At 50.3% G+C, this 22,812-nt stretch overlaps 1 protein-coding gene across 1 annotated transcript in view; it reads left to right on the plus strand.

Moving 5' to 3' along the window:
- Positions 1 to 22,812, plus strand: part of DLGAP2 (DLG associated protein 2) — a 196,421-nt gene that overhangs the window by 55,094 nt on the left and 118,515 nt on the right. Inside the window, exon 3 of the mRNA XM_028852306.2 lies at positions 13,786 to 13,997. Coding sequence (XP_028708139.2) covers positions 13,786 to 13,997 — 212 coding nt within the window. The remainder of the gene's footprint in view (positions 1 to 13,785; positions 13,998 to 22,812) is intronic.

A 22,812-nucleotide genomic window follows, 5' to 3' on the forward strand; every position in this document is an offset into this window, starting at 1 on the left:
CCAGTGAAACCACCTCTTTCGGGGATGCAGCTCGGTGACTTCTCTCCCCTCCTCACTGTCCCCAGTGGTCACCACTGGACCCTCGTGGAATGATCTATGAAGCTGAATATCAGGAGCTGTGTGCCACCTCCTCAGACTGCTTCTGTCTTAGGACCCAGCTGCATTGATGTCTGGCGTTTTCAAAGATGCCTGTGCAGGACTGTCCCTTCCTGTCGATTGCATTAAACTTTCTGGTAGAAAACTTTAGGTTTCTGGGTCCTCACAAACCCAGATTTTATTTCACAGCCAGGAAATAGTGAAACTAAAGGAATTTGTCTGTGGGTCCTAGTGTATGGATAAGATTTAAAAGAATTAGAAGAGAGAAGTAATGTTTATAAATTACATTCCTTTTTTTTTACTGGGAAGACTTGCGGCTGAATGACAGGATAACTTTTTATTTTCACCCTTGGTTTGTACAGAGCATGTGGTTCATATTAGAAGAAGATTTTTTTCTGGTTTTTAAGTAGTTCAAGACAGAGACTAAGTGGAATTGAAAGGCAATTCTGACCTCACGTTATTCTTTCACAAAGCTCTTATTTTCATCTTTTCTGTATCAGCAGACTAAGCATCTAAGGTCAAACTTTTAATGAGCATTGTAGGAATGCAGAAGGGATTCACTGAGGCTTAGCTCCGGATGCAAAAGACTCTCTATGCCACAGTCCACAGAAAGTCCCAGGGACATGCAGGGAAGGAGAGACGCCGCCTCCCCGGGAAGGCTCCCGGCGGTGTCAGATGGAGGGATAGAGGGTCCCTGCTGCCTCCCACAGAAGACCTGGCAGCCCCTCCAGCCCTTGGCCTCCGTCCCCGCCTCCTTCTCTGCTGTCCTCAGGCCTCCTCTCTGCGGCATCCCAGTCTCCCACCCCCTCCTGCGCTCCTGGTTTTCTCCTCTTCCAGTGTCCTCCCCACCTGGCATCTCCCGGCTGCAACCCTGGCCCTCCTGGGGAAGAGGTTCGGACCCTAGGTTTTATTTGACTTGAAGAGGTTCAGACCCCCCGTTTTATTTGGCGTGTTCACAGGCAGCAGCCAGTTAGGCTTTGGGTTTTACCTGTCAGGCTTTTTACCTGTTCACGTGTTGGAAGCAAACGGCAGAAAAGAACACAGAGGGGAGGGGGTGGAATGAAAACACGGAGCCATGAGCGTTTCCCGCCCGCGTGTGAAGTATTTCAGAGCCTCTCCCTGCTGCCGCCCTCTGCAGCGGGTCCCAGCACCGAGTACGGACCCTTCCTCGCAGCCGTTCCTCTGAAGGACGTGTCTGTTTTGTAGGCTGTGCAGATCCCTGCCTTCCAGGCTCAGCTACTACATTGGTGAAGTTTCCGGTCAGGCACAGAAACACGTCTTAAAAATCCATCTCCCCGGTCACCAGGTCATCCCTGTGGTGTAGTTTAGAAAAATCATCCATCTTTTACAAAACGGAGCCAGGCTCCCCTGTTTCTTGTCTCTACAATAAGCATTTAAAAGGCTTGTCACGGGGCCAGGCACGGTGGCTCACACCTGTAATCCCAGCACTTTGGGAGGCCAAGGCAGGGGGATCACCTGAGGTCAGGAGTTCAAGACCAACCTGGCCAACATGGCAAAACCTGTCTCTACTAAAAATACAAAAACTAGCCAGGCATGGTGACGAGTGCCTATAGTCCCCGCTACTCAGGAGGCCAAGGCCTGAGAATTGCTTGAACTTGGGAGGTGGAGGTTGCAGTGAGCCAAGATCGCGCCACTGCACTCCAGCCTGGGTGACAGAGCAAGGCTCCATCTCTAAATGAAATAAAATAAAATAAAAATAAATAAATAAATAAATTGTTTGTTTGTCATGGAATGCACAATGCTGACCATTTGCTTCTTTCTGCCCGGTCTGGGGTGGAACCTGAGTTTCATCAGAGTTGGGACAGCCTGGGCCACCTCTGGCCCTCCCGCCACAGGGCCACCTCCACGTGCTGGGTGGCCCCTCCTTGCTTGTTTCCTTCACACCCTCAGCTCAGCTTGGCCTCCACCTTGGCCTTTATGGAGGGTCCCTCTGCTCGCCATCTGTCTCCCGGGCCCGGGTGCTGTCCTTGTCCCACTTTACCTCTGTATCTAGGAGGGTCCAACACACTCGGTACCGATTCGCGAGGGGGCACCTGTGTCCTACAACGTTCCAGAGGACGCTGGCTCGAGCATAAGGATCTTTCTGGGCACCTCAGTGTCCCATGTTCCAGAACTTGGCAAGCAGGAAGGCCCCAGGTGTCCCAGTCCCCCACCCCACCACCCTCACAGTGTCCCCACCTGTTCAGGAAGGTCCCCACCTGTTCAGGAAGGCTGGAGTTGTGGCTTATAGGGTGCTTTCAACTCCAGAAAACCAATAGTTCTGACAAGCTTCTCAGAAAACTTTGTATTTGTAGTTTTAGGGCCGAAAGAGTGAGAGAGGAGATGGCTGTGGTTGGTTCCTGTCCTTAGCCATTCCAGTGCTCAGTGGAACGGAAGAACCAGCCAGTCGGGCCGTGCTCCACTCTAACGCACATTTGCAATTTGAAAGGAGAGCTTTTGTTTTAAGTGGCTCGTGGTGTAGATCTTGGGCCGTGAATGGATAGGAGAGTTGGGGTGTGGTCACACCTCACTTCCAATCCCGTAGTGGAACACCAGGGCTGGGAGGAGCTTCTCATCCCCTTTTAAGCTGCTCTGGACACAAACGCACAGCCCTGCACTCCTTCCACAGCCCCTTGAGTTCCTTGTCTGGATCTGTCCGGCACTAACACCTGGCCACCAGCTTCCCCCTCCATCTGCTGTGAGTCCTAAAACGCCTCATTTGGACAAAGCAGTGGCCTCTGCACCAGCACCAGGAGCCACGTGTGCCCGCCCCCCACACTCTATGTTCCCCATCCTGTGGCCCAGGCCACACCATCTCCTGACTGCAAAGCCCGTGTTGTGAGGGGCACCTCCACAACGGCCCTGCCTCTGGGGCACCCCTTCCTTCCCCCCAGCCCCGACTGCCACGGAATCCTCTCTCACCTTGAGAAACGTCACACAGGGCTTGGCAGGATCACGCTGGTGCTCACCGAGCCCGTTCATGTAATCAGGGACCATCTGCAGGAGTGCGGGAGATGGGCCTGTGCCTTCGAGCCTCCCGGATTACGTGAGGCCACTCACTGTCTCCCCGGCTGGACTCCTCCCATCACCCCCCGTTGTCCTGGGACCCGGCATGTCACTGCTGGGAGCAGCTTGGTGCTGGGCAGGCAGGGAGATCGCTGGGCTGTGTCACATTTCAGTGACATCATCTTAGGACCCACCACGTTCTCATCCCCATGACAGAAATTCCAGCAATGTTTGTGGAAACGCTGACGGATGTTGAAGGGTGTCTGGTTTCGGGTTTTTGACCAACCTTGTGTCTGGTAAATCTTTCTGCCTCATCGATCCTGCATGCCTCAGTTTGTGATGAGATGCAAGACAGTGTCCTGAAAAGCGCATTGGAAATCATGACTCGTGTGAACATGGAACACTGGGTGGGCACATGCGCTGTTTTATCCAGGTTTACCAGGTGAGAATGGCACAGCCTACATGTAACTTAAGGTGGCCGTGGATGCAGAGACCTCGTGGTGACTGGGTACAAAGACCCTGTGGTCTGTGACTGGGTCCTTGGATTCTGTGATCTAAGACCCTGAGGAACCAGCTGCATTTAAGCAACGAGGGTCACCAAGTGGTCACCTTGTTCTGGGCACGGTGCCCTCGACTTGGCAGCTAAGGCTCTGCTCCTGCAGGAGTGCAGGTGGATGGGGTCCTGTTCTGTCCTCTCCCACCCAGGATAGCTGAGGCTCTGCTCCTGCAGGAGTGCAGGTAGATGGGATCTGGCTCTGACCTCTCCCACCCAGGACAGCTGAGGCTCTGCTCCTGTGGATATGCAGGTAGATGGGGTCCCATTCTGTCCTCTCCCACCCAGGACAGCTGAGGCTCTGCTCCTGTGGGTGTGCAGGTGGATGGGGTCCCATTCTGTCCTCTCCCACCCAGGACAGCTGAGGCTCTGCTCCTGCAGGAGTGCAGGTAGATGGGGTCTGGCTCTGACCTCTCCCTCCCAGGACAGCTAAGGGGTCTGCTCCTGTGGGTGTGCAGCTGGGCAGAGTCTGGCTCTGTTCTCTCCCTCCTAGGGCAGTGGATGCCCCAGGGTTCTCTGTCCCCCTGAGTCTGTGTCTCCTGTCATGGACTTGGTGGTCCACACACAGTGCTGGTCCATGAATGATCCTGGAACGGCTGGCCCAGCCCAAAGTGCAGCAGGACTGGGAGCTGTTGGAGCTCAGGCCAGTGAGCTACGATTTAAGTCATCCCTCGTCTGTCTTGGTGTTAGGGAGTGAAATGGAATCAAGTTTGTCCTTAAGAAAATGAAGTGGGCAGCTGAACCCTAAACCTAATCCTGACTTGGTTTCAATGGCTCAGGGGAAAAACCACAACAAACAAGCAGGAAAGGAAAAACTTCCCACCCAAGCTAAATTGTTGTAGGGACCCCAGGGTGGATTGAACAGCGTTGCGAAGATCTCTTCCGCTGAGATGTGCACCCCGGGAGGCGCAGCCACGCACCCCGCGTTTCTCAAGCCCAGCATGGCGGGATGGGGGTGGGCGATGCTTGTGGGGTCCGTCTTATGCACTGGGAGATGTCGAGCAGCATTTCTGGGCGCCACCCACTACCTGCCAGAAGCACCCCCATTTAGTGACAACCAAACACGTCTCCAGATGTCACCAAGTGTCCCCTGGGGGCAGAATTACCAGATTGGGAACCGCTGGTGTCATCCAAAGAGCGTGAGCTTTAGAACAAGACAGACACGTGGGATTCTTCTTGTAAGCTGTGCAGCCAGGGGGCTCTGAAAAGGGGCTTTCCATGGAAATGAACGGCTATGACTGTGCCTGCCTAACCTCCCTCAGGGTCCCGGAAAGAGCCCCTGGTGAGATGGACGTGTCAATGGCCACGGGTGTCCTCTCAACAAGGAGATGGTGATGGAGGGGCGAGGACGCAGATGGGGCAGAGGGCAGGGGTGAGCAGCAGGGAGGAGTCGCGGCCAATTCTGAGAGAATTCGGGTGCCGTGTGAACTCAGGGGTCCCCGCACCAAGGCAAGGAGTGGGCGTCCTGCCTTCGTGCCGCCAGCCTGGGTGGTACATGAGTCAGCTCAGGTGCCATGACGGGCATCCACACCCGCGTGGTCTAAAGGCACATTCATTCTGCAGGGTCCTGGCGGCTGGCGCCCAAGACTGTGGAGTCCCAAGGCCAGCTCCTGCTGAGCCTCTCCTGGGTGTGCAGACGCCGTCCTCTCCCCGCATCCCCACAGGGTTGCCTCCTCTCTGCCTGTCTGTGACCTCATCTCCCCTCCTTAGGAGGACGCCAGGCAGATGGGATCAGTGCCCACCCTGGGGACCTCATCTTACCTTCATCACCTCTGTCAAGGTCCCACCTCCAAATAATCACATTCTGAGGTCCCAAGGGTTAGGGTTCAATACAGGAATTTGGGGTAACACAATTCAGGCCATAACCTGTGTGTTCTTCCCAGGGAGGGACATGGGGGAGACAGCTTTCTCCCGCTGAGGGGCTCAGGGCACGCCCTGGAGAGACTTAGCCGTTGGCCGGCACCTCCCAGCAGCTTGGAGCGGGCACCTTGGTCCTGGAGGGGTGAGTGTGGCATCCACGCATCCTGGGACTCCTGTGTGGCTGGGGTCATGCCGGGCATGCAGCGCCTCCGTTGGTGGCCTCCCGGTGTCCGTGAGCCCGTGGCTTCCATTCCTAGTATCAGCATGAGGGTGAGAGGAGCTGGACGGGGCCAAGGGGCCCAGTCACGTGTGCCCAGTCACAGGCGGGTTAGATGGGGGTTTTGTAGACTCAGCTGTGGTGCGGCCCACAGGTTTGGAGACAGCCGTAGGAAAGACAGTTCACAACTCACAGCCCCAGAGGAGGGTGAGGCCACACCCCAGGCCCCAGGGACACCCCTATGGGTCAGGAGGCGGGGGAGGAGGGAAGCATGGGCAGGAGCCTTTGCCACAGTCTCCCGGAAGGAGGGAGACACATACACAGATGCACACACATACACACATAGGCGTGCATGCACAGCCATATACCTGCACACACACACACACATATACGCACATTACACATACACACATGCACACACATACGCACATAGGCGTGCATGCACAGCCATATACCTGCACACACACACACACATATACGCACATTACACACACATACACACATGCACACACATACGCACATAGGCGTGCATGCACAGCCATATACCTGCACACACACACACACATATACGCACATTACACATACACACATACACACACACACACACACACACACAAGTCTTGAAGGAATGCAGAAGACATTTGCCTGCGGGCACGTGCAGCAATGGACGATAATGTTCTTCCTCGGTTCCAGCGCCTCAAAGAGAATATGGTGATGGAATCCTGGCCCCTTTCACCTGGGCTTTGCAGCTTGGAAGAAAGAAAGGATATTTCAGTTTGTGCAGTGTTGAACTATCCCTAAAGCAAGAAACAGGAGACATCGAAATGTATGCTGATGTCACCCTTATGAAAATGCCTTTTTGTTAGAAATTATGAACATCACCCATCACGAGGTGCAAGGAGGTAATTAGGGTAATTGATTGCCGTGAAATGCAGCAAGGACTGCAAACTGGATTTGCAGAGTCTGGTAGCTGTCGTGAAAAGAAATTTATTCATTCCTTCACTGAAGGCCATAAAGCCATTTGGGTTTCAGAGCGTGCACTTGGCCACCCTGGGCTGAGGGCTGCAGGGTTCGAACGCTGTAACAAACGGAGAGAGATTTGTTTGCTGAGGCAGGCTGGTGTTTTAGTATTGCTCTTCTGTTCTTTTGATAGTCTCCAGACATACGCTTTGGAATGGGGATTTGGTACTTGAATTCATGCTTTGAAACTGACTCTGGTTGACATTCTTTCTATATTGAAATTTCTTCTGTCAAAGCCTGTGAAATTGGCTTCTCAAATCAGAAACAAACGTACAAGCTGGTCTCATTTGTAGTTAATTTGCAGGCTGCTGAAAAAAAAAAATCTTTACTTTGTTTTTTGTGGAAACATGTTTTTAATTCACACAAAAAAAAAATCTCATAAACCTGCCAAAGTGAATCTCTTCTCTGATGGCAGATGAGCTGCTCTTCCATCTGCCGCCAGCCAGCCTCAGCCTCCCTTCCCGAACCCAGCTCTTCACGCGTTCCCGGGAGGGTGGCAGTGCGAGCTCCCCTGTGCCCAGGAGCCTGGAGGCCGGGCCTCCCTCTGCCCCGTCGCCTCTGCCTGCACCTTCTGCTGGTCCAGCTCAGACAAAAGGGAACCCGGACCTCACCCCAGGACCTTCCCTGATCCTGGCCCCTCCCATCGGCTGACAGTGACCTTCAACACGTGTCCCCTCCACACTGGCTTCTCCACCCTAATGATGCTATCCCTCATTTCTTGTCCATCTCCTGTACCGAATTGTAACATCATTGAGGACTGTGGCTTTTCTTAAATTAAAAATAAGGGTGTTGATTACAAAAGTCATAAGGGTTCATGTAGACAATTTAGAAAATATAAGGAAAAGTCATTGAAAAGCCCGTAACCCTCATCTCCTAGCGACGGCCCCTGTTTCACATCTTCTGGCTGTTTCTGCACATAACACAGTTACATCTTTAAAAGGCATAAAAAGGTCAAGTGGACACTGTGCTTTAAAAATTGCTTTTCCCCCTCATGAGCATCTTTTCATCACTAAATACACATTCTGCAATGTTATTTTTGATAGCTGGGTAGTATCCATCCTGTGGTTGTAATAAATATTGTAAGTCATCTCCTATGATGTAGTATTGTTGTTTCTCCTTTCTCCCTGATTAGCAATTCCCCAGTCCCTGGCGCTGGGTCGCACTGTCTTGAGGAAACTTCATGGAAAGAAAGTTGCCCAGTCTAAGGACATGACCAGTCCGAAGGCCTCCAGTCATCTCCAGAAAGACTGGGAGCTTCACCGCCCACCACGTGGCCTGAAGACACGTAGATAAGAATCGTCAAGTCCCCAAAGTTGTGAATGTTTTATTCTTCCTTAGTCACTTGTTTTCAGTGCTCCAACTTCCTCACTGTCAGGAAATGTGAAACCAAAATTCACATGGACAAAATTTGAACAAAACATGGGCAAATGTATGCCTGTTTTCTTAATTGCTGATTTCTTGCTGGGAGAACCTGCTGTGGCTGAGGCCCCAGGCCTCTCTCTTACCCAACCTACAGCTCTGCAGCTCTGCGGTGTCATCTGTGGGAGTTTTACCTTGACCAGGTCATTAATACCTGATATGGTTTGTGTCCCCGCCGAAATCTCGTTTTGAATTGCAGCTCCCATAGTCATCATGTGTCGTGAGAGGGACCTGGTGGGAGGTGATTGCATCGTGGGGGTGCATCTTTCCTTGCTGTTTTCATGATAGTGACTAAGTCTGCTGAGATCTGATGGTTTTATAAGGGGGAGTTCCCCTGCACGCACTCTTTCGCCTGCTGCCATGTAAGACATGACTTTGCTCCTCATTCACCTTCTGCCATGATTGTGAGGTCTCCCCAGCCATGTGGAACTGTGAGTCCATTAATCCTCTTTCCTTTATAAATTGCCCAGTCTCGGGTATGCCTGTATTAGCAGTGTGAGAACAGACGCGTACAATACCTCCAGTTCCCTTTCAGCGTGGTCTGTGTTCCTCTTTGAACCGTGCAGACCTGGGCAAAAGGCACCAGGTCATAAAGGCTTTAGAAGAACCCGGCTGGAGAGGACCGCAGACGCTGCCTGTCCAGCTCACAGTCACAGGCCAGGATCCTTCTTCTGAGCCTTTTGGCCTCTTGGAGTCTGGGTGGAAGGAGAATCTGGAACTTTCCATCCTGTCCAACCGTCTCCTCATCACAGCATCTGGATCTTCTAGTGTGCATGGTGCTGGGGTGTCACTGTGAGCTGCCGTATGTCTGGGCCACCTTGGGGGTGCTACAGCTGTGATCTACCTGCACTGTGACCCACAGGGGCTTGAGGGACTGTGGTGTTCAGGTTTCTGCCCCTTGTTACTGAGGGACTGTGTGTTGTTCGGGTGTCTGCGCCTTGTTACTGTGGGACGGTGTGGTGTTTGGGTGTCTGCTTCTTGTTACTGCAGGACTGTGTGTTTGGGTGTCTGCACCTTGTTACTGTGGGGCTGTGTGTTGTTCGGGTGTCTGCGCCTTGTTACTGCAGGACAGTGTGGTGTTCGGGTGTCTGTGCCTTGTTACTATGGGACTGTGTGTTGTTCTGGTGTCTGCGCCTTGTTACTGTGGGACTGTGTGTTGTTCGGGTGTCTGCGCCTTGTTGCTGCGGGACTGTGTGTTGTTCGGGTGTCTGCGCCTTGTTGCTGCGGGACTGTGTGTTGTTCAGGTGTCTGCACCTTTTTACCTTGGGACTTTGTGTTGTTACGGTGTCTGTGCCTTGTTACCTTGGGACTTTGTGTTGTTTGGGTGTCTGCCCCTTGTTACTGCGGGACTGTGTGTTATTCGGGTGTCTGTGCCTTGTTACTGTGGGACTGTGTGTTGTTTGGGTGTCTGCGCCTTGTTACTGCGAGACTGTGTGGTGTTCGGGTGTCTGCTTCTTGTTACCACGGGACTGTGTGTTGTTCGGGTGTCTGCTTCTTGTTACTGTGGGACTGTGTGTTGTTCGGTTGTCTGCGCCTTGTTACTGTGAGACTGTGTGGTGTTCGGGTGTCTGCGCCTTGTTACTGCGGGACTGTGTGGTGTTCGGGTGTCTGTACCTTGTTACTGCGAGACTGTGTGTTGTTCGGGTGCCTGTGCCTTGTTACTGCGGGACTGTGTGGTGTTCGGGTGTCTGTGCCTTGTTACTGTAGGACTGTGTGTTGTTCAGGTGTCTGCGCCTTGTTACTGTGGGACTGTGTGTTGTTCGGGTGTCTGCGCCTTGTTGCTGCGGGACTGTGTGTTGTTCAGGTGTCTGCACCTTTTTACCTTGGGACTTTGTGTTGTTACGGTGTCTGTGCCTTGTTACCTTGGGACTTTGTGTTGTTTGGGTGTCTGCCCCTTGTTACTGCGGGACTGTGTGTTATTCGGGTGTCTGTGCCTTGTTACTGTGGGACTTTGTGTTGTTTGGGTGTCTGCGCCTTGTTACTGTGGGACTGTGTGTTATTTGGTTGTCTGCCCCTTGTTACCACGGGACTGTGTGTTGTTCGGGTGTCTGTGCTTTGTTGCTGCGGGACTGTGTGGTGTTCGGGTGTCTGCCCCTTGTTACCGCGGGACTGTGTGTTGTTCGAGTGTCTTTGCCTTGTTACCTTGGGACTTTGTGTTGTTTGGGTGTCTGCCCCTTGTTACTGCGAGACTGTGTGTTGTTCGGTGCCTGTGCCTTGTTACTGTGGGACTTTGTGTTGTTTGGGTGTCTGCGCCTTGTTACTGCGGGACTGTGTGTTGTTCGGGTGTCTGCCCCTTGTTACTGCGGGACTGTGTGTTGTTCGGGTGTCTGCGCCTTGTTGCTGCGAGACTGTGTGTTGTTCGGGTGTCTGTGCTTTGTTGCTGCGGGACTGTGTGGTGTTCGGGTGTCTGCCCCTTGTTACCGCGGGACTGTGTGTTGTTTGGGTGTCTGTGCCTTGTTACTGCGGGACTGTGTGGTGTTCAGGATCCCTTGCCACACGGGGTCCATGGTAAGGGGAGCTCCTGCTCGTCCAGGCTGGAAGTCCAGGATATGTGAGTGACAGAAATGAGCATGGCTTTCCCTCTGCCTTGGCTCCTGTCCTGGGCTGCAATGTGGAAGATGTCAGATCTGCCAGAGCGCTGGTGTGGCACGGCATTTAGGAATGAATAAAGGGGCCTTCAGCCAAAAGACCTGCCTTTACCACCAGCCACGCAGATTCCTGCTGGTCGTGCTATCGATCGACTCACAGGCAATATGGACACTGGAAAGATAGCAGGTTCCTTTTACGATGATATAAAGAATATACCTCAGTATCTAAATATTTTACAGCAGGGGAAAAAAATACCCTGTCTGAAGACTTTTTAAATATGGAAATTTTTTATTTTCTTTCTCTGTAAACAGCATTTGGGGAGATTCTCTTCTCCAGCATGAAGAACACACTACCTTAGTTCCCTGACTACCGACGGTGGGTGATGATCCGGTTGCTATGGAAAGCTTTGGAGTTCTCTACGCTCAGCGATTGCATGCTGTGTTCTTTTGCTTTTGTAATGTGAATTTGACCTATGGAGTGAACTTTATCCAGAGCCTCTGGGGAGCTGTTCAAAGCTAATGAACCGTGGGGAAAAGAAACCATGTCCTGAGCCGCACAGAGCAGCTCCCGCGGCGCAAACCACCGCGCTCCAGTTCCGTGACGTTTTGCTCATTGCCGCGTCGGGTTTCCAGTTTCACAGATGGTGGATGGAAACAGAATATTGGCCCGCGTTGTCGTCTTCATGGCTTACCCTCCCCTCAGAGAGACACTTAACACAAACACACAGCAGGCAGCCTGTGGGGCCGTTGTGGGTGAGATATAAAATGCACGCGGGTTCGGTTCTGGGCCAGTCAGATACACAGCACAGGGGGCTGCTCAACCCCACGCCTGGCAGGATAAAATATGCACACCCGTCCAGCTCCGAACAAGGCAGAGCATATAGTGCCGGTGCCCGATGGTGTGCCAGGCGGGCATGTAACGTGCACATGCCCAGCTCTGAACCAGGTGGACATATTATACGTGTGGGCTCTCAGCTGTGTGCAAGGCAGGTATATAGCATGTATGTGGGCCCAGTTCTGTGCCAGGCAGATATATAATGGCATAGGTGCTCACCTCTGTGCCAGGCAGATATATAATGGCATAGATGCTCACCTCTGTGCCAGGCAGATGTGTAACATGCACAGTTGCTCAGTATGGTACCATGCAGATATATAACATGAACGGGTGCTGAGTTCTATACCACACAGATATACAACATTCGTGGTTGCTCAAGTCTGCACCAGGCGGGCATATAACATGCTCAACTGTGTACCACACAGATAGATAACATGAACGGGTGCTCAGCTCCGTACCAGGCAGATGTATAACACGCACAGGTGCTCAGCTCCGTACCAGGCAGAGGTATAACACGCACAGGTGCTCAGCTGTGTACCACACAGGTATGTAACACGCACAGGTGCTCAGCTGTGTACCACACAGGTATGTAACACGCACAGGTGCTCAGCTGTGTACCACACAGGTATGTAACACGCACAGGTGCTCAGCTGTGTACCACACAGGTATGTAACACGCACAGGTGCTCAGCTGTGTACCACACAGGTATGTAACACGCACAGGTGCTCAGCTGTGTACCACACAGGTATGTAACACGCACAGGTGCTCAGCTCTGTACCACACAGGTATGTAACACGCACAGGTGCTCAGCTGTGTACCACACAGGTATGTAACACGCACAGGTCCTCAGCTCTGTACCACACAGGTATCCAACATGCACGGGTGCTCAGCTCTGTACCACACAGGTATACAACATGCACGGGCGCTCAGCTCTGTACCACACAGGTATACAACATGCACGGGCGCTCAGCTCTGTACCACACAGGTATACAACATGCACGGGCGCTCAGCTCTGTACCACACAGGTATACAACATGCACGGGCGCTCAGCTCTGTACCACACAGTATACAACATGCACGGGCGCTCAGCTCTGTACCACACAGTATACAACATGCATGGGCGCTCAGCTCTGTACCACACAGGTATCCGACATGCACGGGCGCTCAGCTCTGTACCACACAGGTATCCGACATGCACGGGCGCTCAGCTCTGTACCACACAGATATACGACATGCACGGGCGCTCAGCTCTGTACCACACAGTATACAACATGCACGGGCGCTCAGCTCTGTACCACACAGTATACAACATGCACGGGCGCTCAGCTCTGTACCACACAGGTATACAACATGCACGGGCGCTCAGCTCTGTACCACACAGGTATACAACATGCACGGGCGCTCAGCTCTGTACCACACAGGTATCCAACATGCACGGGCGCTCAGCTCTGTACCACACAGATATACAACATGCACGGGCGCTCAGCTCTGTACCACACAGGTATACAACATGCATGGGTGCTCAGCTCTGTACCACACAGATATGCAACATGAACGGGCGCTCAGCTCTCTACCACACAGGTATACAACATGAACGGGTGCTGAGTTCTGTAACAGGCAGACATATTCCATGCGCAGGTGCTTAGTTGTATATCAGCTGGCATATGATGTGGCTGGACAAGATCCTTTTGCAACTCTGAGTGCTGAGAATTTGCATGTGTGATAGAACTCGGCTTCTGGAGTTAAAACTGTCCTCCTTTATTTGCTTGCAAATAAGATATAAATGGACAACAAGATAGGCATTTTCTCCCTTGTTTTCTTTTTTTTCTTCCTTTTTTTCTTCGTTCAGTTTCTCAAGTTTCAGTTTCCTCTTATACCAGAGGGAAATAAACTAAATTTTAGCCAGTGCTTTCTCCCAGCTGCTGAGATTGCAAGTTTCCTTCTTCTCTTACTTTTCTCACATGTTCTCACTGTATCCATATGTTTACCTATCACTTATAATGAAGAAAAACCAATGTTTTTGTTCATATCCTTTTAGGGTATGCATTTTTTTGCATCTGACTTTAACCGATAAATGACCGTAAAGAGATATATTTTGATGGAATTGTAGAGGATTTGTTTCCAAAAAGGAGCTGATGCCACCGTTCTCAGTGACAAAGCTGATGGGTGTTTCGTGTCTGTCTGCTCCTAGGTGCCTCAGGACGAGTGGGGAGGGTACCCCACCGGTGGCAAAGATGAAGAGATTCCCTGCAGGAGAATGAGAAGCGGGAGTTACATTAAAGCCATGGGGGACGAGGAGAGCGGAGAGTCAGACTCCAGCCCCAAGACGTCACCAAAGTCGGCGATCCGACCGGAGCCGCTGCTGAAGTCCATCGGACAGAGACCGCTTGGAGAGCACCAGACGTAAGTGAGGCCAGCTGCCTTCCCACTCCAAGCGCTTCCCACTGTGCTCCCTCTGCAAAACCCCTTCGCCGTGAGCTGAGTGCCATCCATTTAAACCAAATTCCCAAGCCAGAAATAGTAGACACCATGGCCATCAATTTTCAAGTTTTTTGTTTGGTTGGTTTGGTTTGGTTTGGTTTAGAACAACCAGAGCTTTGGCTATTTATTAATCACATAGTAATTAAGGAAGTATGCTTGGGCAACTTCCATTTCAAATTTTAAAGCCAATGTGATCTGTTGTATCTTTCTGATCATTCAAATTATCCTCAGGACAAGCACACGTCTCTGTTTGTATGAATGTGTGCATACGGGTGTGTGTTTGAATGTCTTTGTGAGTAAAAATCGTTAACAGGGAATTTTGTCGTTGTCTATAACTTTATAAGTGCATTTCTAGGCAACACATTTTTTGTGAAGGAGGGAGGAAGTAGACTAGCTTTATAAAGATAAAACCCTACACTTTACATATTTGCCCAAAATTTATTATTAATAAATTTAATTTTGAAAATATAGACAGATAAAACTCTTTGGGAAATCAGCAGTTCCTACGAACCATGAAAATATGACTGTTACTCTCAACAGCCAGCTGCTGTGAATCTTGAGTCCCACAGGTTAGTTCGGGTGATAATACCAAGAACTGCCTCCCGCGGCCGGCTAGTCCCACAGGTTAGTTTGGGAGCTAATGCCAAGAACTGCCTGGAAGCCCCCCGCCCCCCCTGCCTCCCGCGGCCAGCTGTGTGGTCCTGGGCAAGTGGACAGCCAGGGCGGAGCTGCTTCTCAGCCTTGGCCAGTGCCACATAAGAGATATTAATCATACCCACACGTCAGACACAGAGCCCCAGGCCGCAGGGCCCTCCCTGTATCGTCTCTCTCCACGCCAGGTGCACCCAGCGATGAACCAGTGACCATGTGACCTCTTCCAATGTTTCCAGTTGTTCATTACTGTTGACTTACAAGATGAAAAAGTGAACTTTTAAATTGCAACCAAATCTTACAAATTAGAACTTAACAAATCCGAACTCTATCATTATTGCCTAGTTCAACTAAATTCAAGCGCTATAGTGTTGGAATGGCAGACAAGACATGCCCTGAGACCAGGCCCCATGTCTGCCCAGCCCAGGCCCATCCATCTCCTCTTCTTCCACAGAGGGTGGTCGGTGCCAGCTTGTGGGACGAGTGGCTGAGAACAAAGCCAAAGTCTTACCCTGGGGAAGCTCTTAGACTCGTTGGAAGGAAATGGGGAGGAGGTGTTTGTAAGCCAGGAAACAACCAGGAAACATGATTACCAGGAAGGGGCTGGGGAGCTGGACGGAGCTGGAGGCAGAGCCAAGTTGTCTGACCCATCTGCTCCAACAGGCAAGTGAAGGATTGGACTGGGTGTCGGCTCTCACCCACCTTTTATTTGGGGCACTTAAAGACATTAGGGGAATTATGAATTATGTGAGACCTCTTCCAGGGGAAAAGCACACACATGCAGAAGCTATGCTTCGTGGGTCCAGGGCTGCCAGACCAGCCTCAGTCCTGGGGTTTTGGACCCCCAGCTAAACAGCCATTGATAACTTCACACTTTAAACGTTTGTGATTCACTTCATGATTCTATACATTTGAAAGCAAAGCATGAAAAGAAGAAAAAATAAAAAGTCTTCTTTAGACCATGGGCAGGAACTAAGAATTTTAAGAATTATTTCGTAATTTTAAGAATTATGAAAGGCATTTTCATGTTAATGGGTTCCTTCTCCCACTCATTCACCATCACTGCTGCGGGTCCCCCAGGATCGTTATCACCTCATTCTTCAGTGGCAGAGACGGTGTCTCCTTCCTTTCTTCACATCAGGGACTGGCCCAGAGTCCTGTACGAGGCTCCAGTGCTAACGATGTTCAGAGGACGCTCCCAGAACTTTACATTTGCAAAACTCACACCATCACCCAATGTAGTTGAAACTCTTCGAAAAGCCAGGGATTTTCGAAGGGATGTGAGCCCGAGGCCCCCTGACAGCATCACCTAAACACTGGCAAAACCCTCTGGGAGTTCACCCACCAACAACCCTTAACACCTGACCAGAAAGCATTCCACAGCCTCAAATCTGATCAGATGTGAGGAAAACGGGTGAGACGTGCTGCCTAAGTTACTCCTGTTCTAAACACAAATCCGTCTCTGCCCGTGGCCCCCGTGCCGCCATCCACTCGGCAGACACAGGTCCGACTCTGCCCGTGGCCCCCGTGCCGCTGTCCACTCAGCAGAGATGGTGCAACAGTTGGGTCCATTCTTCCATTTATCCAGGATTTATTGCTTCATTGATCAGTCCAACAAATGTCAGGCATTCTGCCAAACTCGATTTATGCGTGCCCCAGTCATTCTTTTTCCTTAAATCTGACACCGTGGTGTGGATGACAAAACGCAGACAGCAGCTGTGTGATGGGTCTAGACCACACCCTGCCTGCCGGGAACTAACCTGAAAGTCCCCGAAACTCCCATGGGTCACTCTTTGGGGTTAATGTAATGAAAATTTCTGCAAAAAAAAAAAAAAAATTGTTACCAGGAGGTATCACCACATTTTTGCTATTGCCTGTTAGCACCTTAGTTTATCTTATATTCCTTTACGTTTTATGGATTCCAATGTAATTCATTTACCCATTTTCAATGGCATTGCCGAAGCTCAGCTACGGAACTCAGGGAAGCTCTGATGATGCCTGTTTTGTGGACAGAAACATGGCTCAGGGAGGTGAGGTGCTGGAGGCTGCACAAGCCACCAAGGCTCTCAGCTGAAGGTAACTCAGCCCCAAGCCCCGTGGCCTTCACCCCGTGGCACTGCTCTGTGGAGGGCAGTGGCTGAGGCCAGAGTAGATACTATGGGGAGAGGAGAAAAAGGAAGAAAACGGCCAGGACTGGGAGAACTCCCATAGTTGCCACTCTGTAACCCTGTGTTTCCAGGAAACAAGGGCACACTAAGTTGTAGTGAGTGTGGACAAAATTTCCTTGAAGGATTTTAACAGTGGAGATGTCAGAAGCACATCACAGGGACCTCAGATGAAACAGGAAAGACAAGACTGAGGAGGCACATACACATCCATGTGCTGTCTTCATTCTCCTGGCCTCCAGAGTCGTGTTAACTGTGCTGGGAACGACTTGGGTTTCACCCACGTGAACTCCCAGCACCACCCATGACTGTGGCTGGCACCGTGATGTCGTCTCTGCATCCTGTTCCATTACGCACAGCCCTTTCGTAACGTTCACTCCTGGGGTCCTTTCCATCTGGGCACATTTAAATATCTGCATTTTTAATGTGTAGCAGGTGAATATTCATATCCAAACATGTTCTCCTAATCCAATTCCTCATTTATCTTAGTTTTAGAATTGATTTCTGAATTGACCATTCCCACCTAAGCTTGGAGAAGGCTCAGTTGGATTTCACATGTTCACCACAGTACGGGTGCAGACGCCATAATGCCCAAGAGGCTGGCTGTGGAGGCATCTGCTGGGATGGAGAGGAGAGAGGGTGAACTGTGGGGTGTCATGAGATGGAGAGGAGAGAGAGGTGAACTGTGGAGGTGTCTGATGGGATGAAGAGGAGAGGGGTGAACTGTGGGGGTGTCTGCTGGGATGGAGAGGAGAGAGGGTGAACTGTGGGGTGTCATGAGATGGAGAGGAGAGAGAGGTGAACTGTGGAGGTGTCTGATGGGATGAAGAGGAGAGGGGTGAACTGTGGGGGTGTCTGATGGGATGGAGAGGAGAGAGGGTGAACTGTGGGGTGTCTGATGGGATGGAGAGGAGAGAGGGTGAACTGCGGGGGTGTCTGATGGGATGGAGAGGAGAGAGGGTGAACTGTGGGGGTGTCTGATGGGATGGAGAGGAGAGAGGGTGAACTGTGGGGATGTCTGATGGGATGGAGAGGAGAGAGGGCGAACTGTGTGGCATCTGATGGGATGGGGAGGAGAGAGGGTGATCTGTGGGGGTGTCTGATGGGATGGAGAGGAGAGAGGGTGAACTGTGGGGTGTCTGATGGGATGGAGAGGAGAGAGGGTGAACTGTGGGGGTGTCTGATGGGATGGAGAGGAGAGAGGGTGAACTGTGGGGGCATCTGATGGGATGGAGAGGAGAGAGGGTGAACTGTGGGGGTGTCTGATGGGATGGAGAGGAGAGAGGGCGAACTGTGTGGCGTCTGATGGGATGGGGAGGAGAGAGGGTGATCTGTGGGGGCACCTTATGGGATGGAGAGGAGAGAGGGGTGAACTATGGGGGCATCTGATGGGATGGAGAGGAGAGAGGGTGAACCGTGGGGTGTCTGATGAGCTGGAGAGGAGAGAAGGTGAACTGTGGGGGCATCTGATGAGATGGAGAAGACAGAAAGAGTGAAGAGTGAGAGAAAAGTCCTGTAGACCCCTGACTGCTGTCTGTGGGCTTCACAGCTTGGGGAACGTGTTCTTGCTTAAGTTATATTTAATCATCAATAATAACAGCTCATTTATTCGGGAAGTATGTAGGAAACATCACATGCTGTTCTGGTGCCCAAATGCAGGAAAATTAACACCAGAGAATGGAGCTTTCAGTCCAGAGGCTGGCCACCAAGGGCTGGCCAAGGGCCTGTTTTGTGAATAAAGTTTTATTGGAATGTGGCCCACTCGCTGGTCATCATGTTGCTGCAGCTGCCTCCCAGGTTCAGGTGGGCTGAGCAGATGTGAGGCACCCCGACACCTGGCAGACCCTAGAATACTCACATCTGGCCCTTTACAGAAAGCGTGAGCCGACCCCTTAGAATCTAACAGAGCCCGTGCCCTTTAGTGAGTAGTCACAAGCGGTGTAGGTAACTTACATGTGTAAAGTGAGGTACTCTCTAAATGCGTGAGACAGGACTCCTAACCCATTCCGGGAGCTCCGGGCTTGTCTCTCTGCAGACTCACATCTGCACTGAGGGGTCCAGCCTAGAGCATGAGGGTAAGCGGTGGGTAGGAGAGCATCGGCCCTGCGTAGAGCAGGACCAAGTTCCTAAAATGCAGCATTTTTACGGGAGAGGGAAATGATATTTTATAATAGCACTATTTCATGTTGAATGCCAACTCTGTTGCATCACTCAGGTGCGATCAGAAAATGGAAACACGTTCCGCGTCACCAGATTTTAGTGTACGAGGGGTAAGGTGAGACCGGAGAGTGATGAACTAGGCATAGTGCTGGCAATAATTACAGGACTTGTAGTATACCAAGAACAACAGCCATCCCAGCCCTCACCGCTCTGGTAACTGTGCTGAAGCAGACACCATGGCCCACGCCTGAGAGATGAAGAGCCGTGTCTCAGCGAGTCACACCGCTGCTGGAAGTCAACTCTAGGTCTCTCGGTTTTATGCCGCTAAACCACGCTGCCCCCCGCCCCCAGAGGCAGCAGAATCTCCCCTCGGTGATGAGTCACGTCCCTCGGTGATGAGTCACGTCCCTCGGTGATGAGTCACGTCCCTCGGTGATGAGTCCTGTGCGTGGCCTTCCCACCAGAGCCTCAATATCCATTGAGCAAGCGCATTTATTAAACAGTTTGTTGGCGTTTCCATTTTATTATGACCCAAATCGTGTGTTACTGCAAATAAAAGCTCCCACTTAGGCTGAGCTAAGCACCTTTACTGATAAAGTTGGCTGACCCACATTAAACTGCCAACATTCAGCCAATATTCAAAAGCAGAAATTGTATATGGTTCAACCTGATCATTCCGGCCCCAAGAAAGGAAACCCACGAACACACATGATGACGGGAATCTCACTCTACATAAATATGTGACTCGTGAGATTTTGCAATCCTTGAGAAAATACCGAATGAGTCTCTCTTGAAGATGTTTCTTCGCCTAAGAGTTGTGTTTGGAATCCCCTGCTGTGCTTCCTGCTAGTGACTGAGTGTCTTCTATAAACACACACATGTGTACACACTCACAACACAGGGACAGAGAGAGGCAAGCGAGGGAGAAACACAATGTTAGGTCATAATGATGCGTAACAAGAGGCTATGAACAATACAAAAAATCATCACCAGCGACAGAGTTTCTTCCTCTTTAGGAGTGACTAGTATTCCACACCGTATCTACTGCATTTTCATCCACTCACCCCTTGGTGACGGAGGTTGACTCTGTGACTTGGCGATTGTGAGCAGTGCTGTGGCGAATGAGGGAAGGCAGACATGAACGGAAGCAGAGGGCATTAGGTTACATGAAATAAGCCAAAATACAGAAAAACAAACACTGCAAATCCCCACCTAAATGCAGGACCTAAAACAATGGAACTGACAGGTGCAGAGAGTGTAATGGAGGTTCAGAACCTGGGGGTGTAGAAAATGGAGAGACAAGGGTCAAAAGAACCAGCCTCAGTGAGACGGGAGGATATTCTTCATGTTTTTAGATCACTATGGCACGCTGAATACTGCGAGTAATTGAGTACTGCACATTTCAATATCACTGAGTGAATTTCTAATGTTTTCATCACACAACTGTTAAATATTTGAGCTGATAGCTATGTTAATTCACTTAATTTTTTACATTGTATTTAAAATCACAACACACTTTTTAACCCCATAAATACACATACTTTGTCAATATACCATAAAAAATTTTTAAGGGGCCGGGTGCAGTGGCTCACACCTGTAATCCCAGCACTTTGGGAGGCCAAGGCGGGTGGATTGCCTGAGGTCAGGAGTTCGAGACCAGCCTGGCCAACATGGCAAAACCCCATCTCCACTAAAAATACAAAACTTAGCCAGGTGTGGTGGCACATGCCCATAATCCCAGCTACTTGGCAGGCTGAGGCAGGAGAATTGCTTGAACCCAGGAGGCAGAGGTTGCAGAAAACCGAGATCACACCATTACATGCCTGGGCTGCAGAGTTAGACTGTCTCAAAATAACAGTAGTAATAATAATAATAGTTCAAGTAAATGTCACGGGACATCCAACAAGAGGTTTATTGTGAGAAATGGAAGAGGAAAGGCGGCCTTGCTGGAGGCTGCGTCCTGATGTCCCTGCAGCAGGGACAGGTGTCGAGAGCAGCCTGCGGCCGGGGGAGTGAGAGGAACCTGCAGAACCCAGGAAGGAGCAGCAGCCTCGGAGTCCCACGGCGGCCCACGGCGTGCTGGGGAGCGGGCAGCACTCAGCGCAGTCAGCACTGACCTTCCTTTTCAACCCGCCTGGGCCCCGCGGGTCCTGAGCCCCCGCCCGGTGCCTCGGAGCTGCCATTGGCACCAGCACGGGTGCTCATAGCTGCCAGAGGCAAGGTGTGGAAATCTGCGTTAACGTAATCTGACGACGTTTTGCCGGTAAATTACACAAAGAGACACCCTTATCCTAAGTTTATTTTATACCCAAAGGCTGCTTTAAACAAAATGGGTGATTCTATAATTGTATTTTGAACAGAATTGAAAGTAATTGGATACAGTGCACTGAGTGTTTTTCTCTTTTTTGCACCAAAGAGCTTCCCAGCAGGAGCTGATTGACAAAATCTGTTAAGTTGCCAAGTGATTCAAACGATAAAAATGTGAATGAATGTTCACTTGTCTCCGTGAGGCTTTTATTCTCCTCTTGGTGTGCACGAACAACTTCTAGTCACCTGAACAGTAGTTAAGAATGCAAATGTTATGGGAAGATGGACTTACTAATTGTACTTAATTTTAATTTGATAGGTATGGGTTCAGGTTCTTACCCGGAAGTTATCAGGCACACCAAGGCCCCGGAGGCTCTGGACACCTGCACTGACCGTGCCGTCCTGCAAGATGGACTATGTCAGCAGTTCTTTTTTGACTGCCTGGTACGGGAGTGGAAGAAGGCTGGGTCTTTAATTAGCTGTTATCAGCCCTCCTTCCGGACCACAGAGCAGAGCACTCCTTCTGCAGAGACTGCAGGGATTCTACTTCAAAATGTTCCACCTATGCCAGAATTATTCTGTTAAAAACCATCTTATCTTCCTGCTGTAAAACTGAGAAAAAAATCAGTCTTCTCATTAATCACTTAATATGCACATCCTAATTATACATATGAGCACTCTCACTTATGCCCTGCTGTATTTTCTAACATGGTGCATGATAACAGAAGGCCTTGCGCTCTCAAAACTAAAAATAAAAACAAGCAGCAATCCTGTCCCACCTGTCTCATGCCCTGGTGTACAGGTTCTCGGCCTCGTGTCCCCAGTTGGAAAGGTCGATCCCCGGGACTGATGGCCCCGTCCATGGGTCAGACCCTGCCCATGTGCAGAGCACCACTTAGAATTATTATCAACTAATTGAAATGCAAATTCCAAGCCCTGCTGAATCCAATTTACTGCATTTCTAAATTAGCTTATGTATTAGTGTTTGAGATACTGGACTTGCTTATGTATTAACATTTGAAATACTTGAATAACCAATTCAATTCTGATTGTGATGAAAGGTAGACCAAATAATTTCATTTGGAGGCCTTTGCTTTTTTTCTCTGCTTAGTTCAGTTAAAAAGTCAAAGCTCTAATAATTTTAAATATCTCTGAGTCATTCTCTAGTGAAGGTAGCACTTTAAATTTATAAAGAAAAACGAGCTTATTTCAAAGATACTTCATATCATATATAAAGATAAATTCTGATGGATTAAATATGTAAGCATAAAAATCATATATCTACACACATATATGTGTGTATATGTATAGACACATATGTATATGAGTATTCTATACTCTTGGGATGGAGAAGAGGTATCTGGGCCTGATTCCATGGGGCAGAATTATAAAGATACCACTTTAAATTCATAAAATTGAAAACTTATTTATGATAAAAGCCAACAAGCAAACTA

The sequence above is a fragment of the Macaca mulatta genome, chromosome 8 (assembly GCF_049350105.2).
Source record: "Macaca mulatta isolate MMU2019108-1 chromosome 8, T2T-MMU8v2.0, whole genome shotgun sequence".
Lineage (NCBI taxonomy): Eukaryota > Metazoa > Chordata > Mammalia > Primates > Cercopithecidae > Macaca > Macaca mulatta.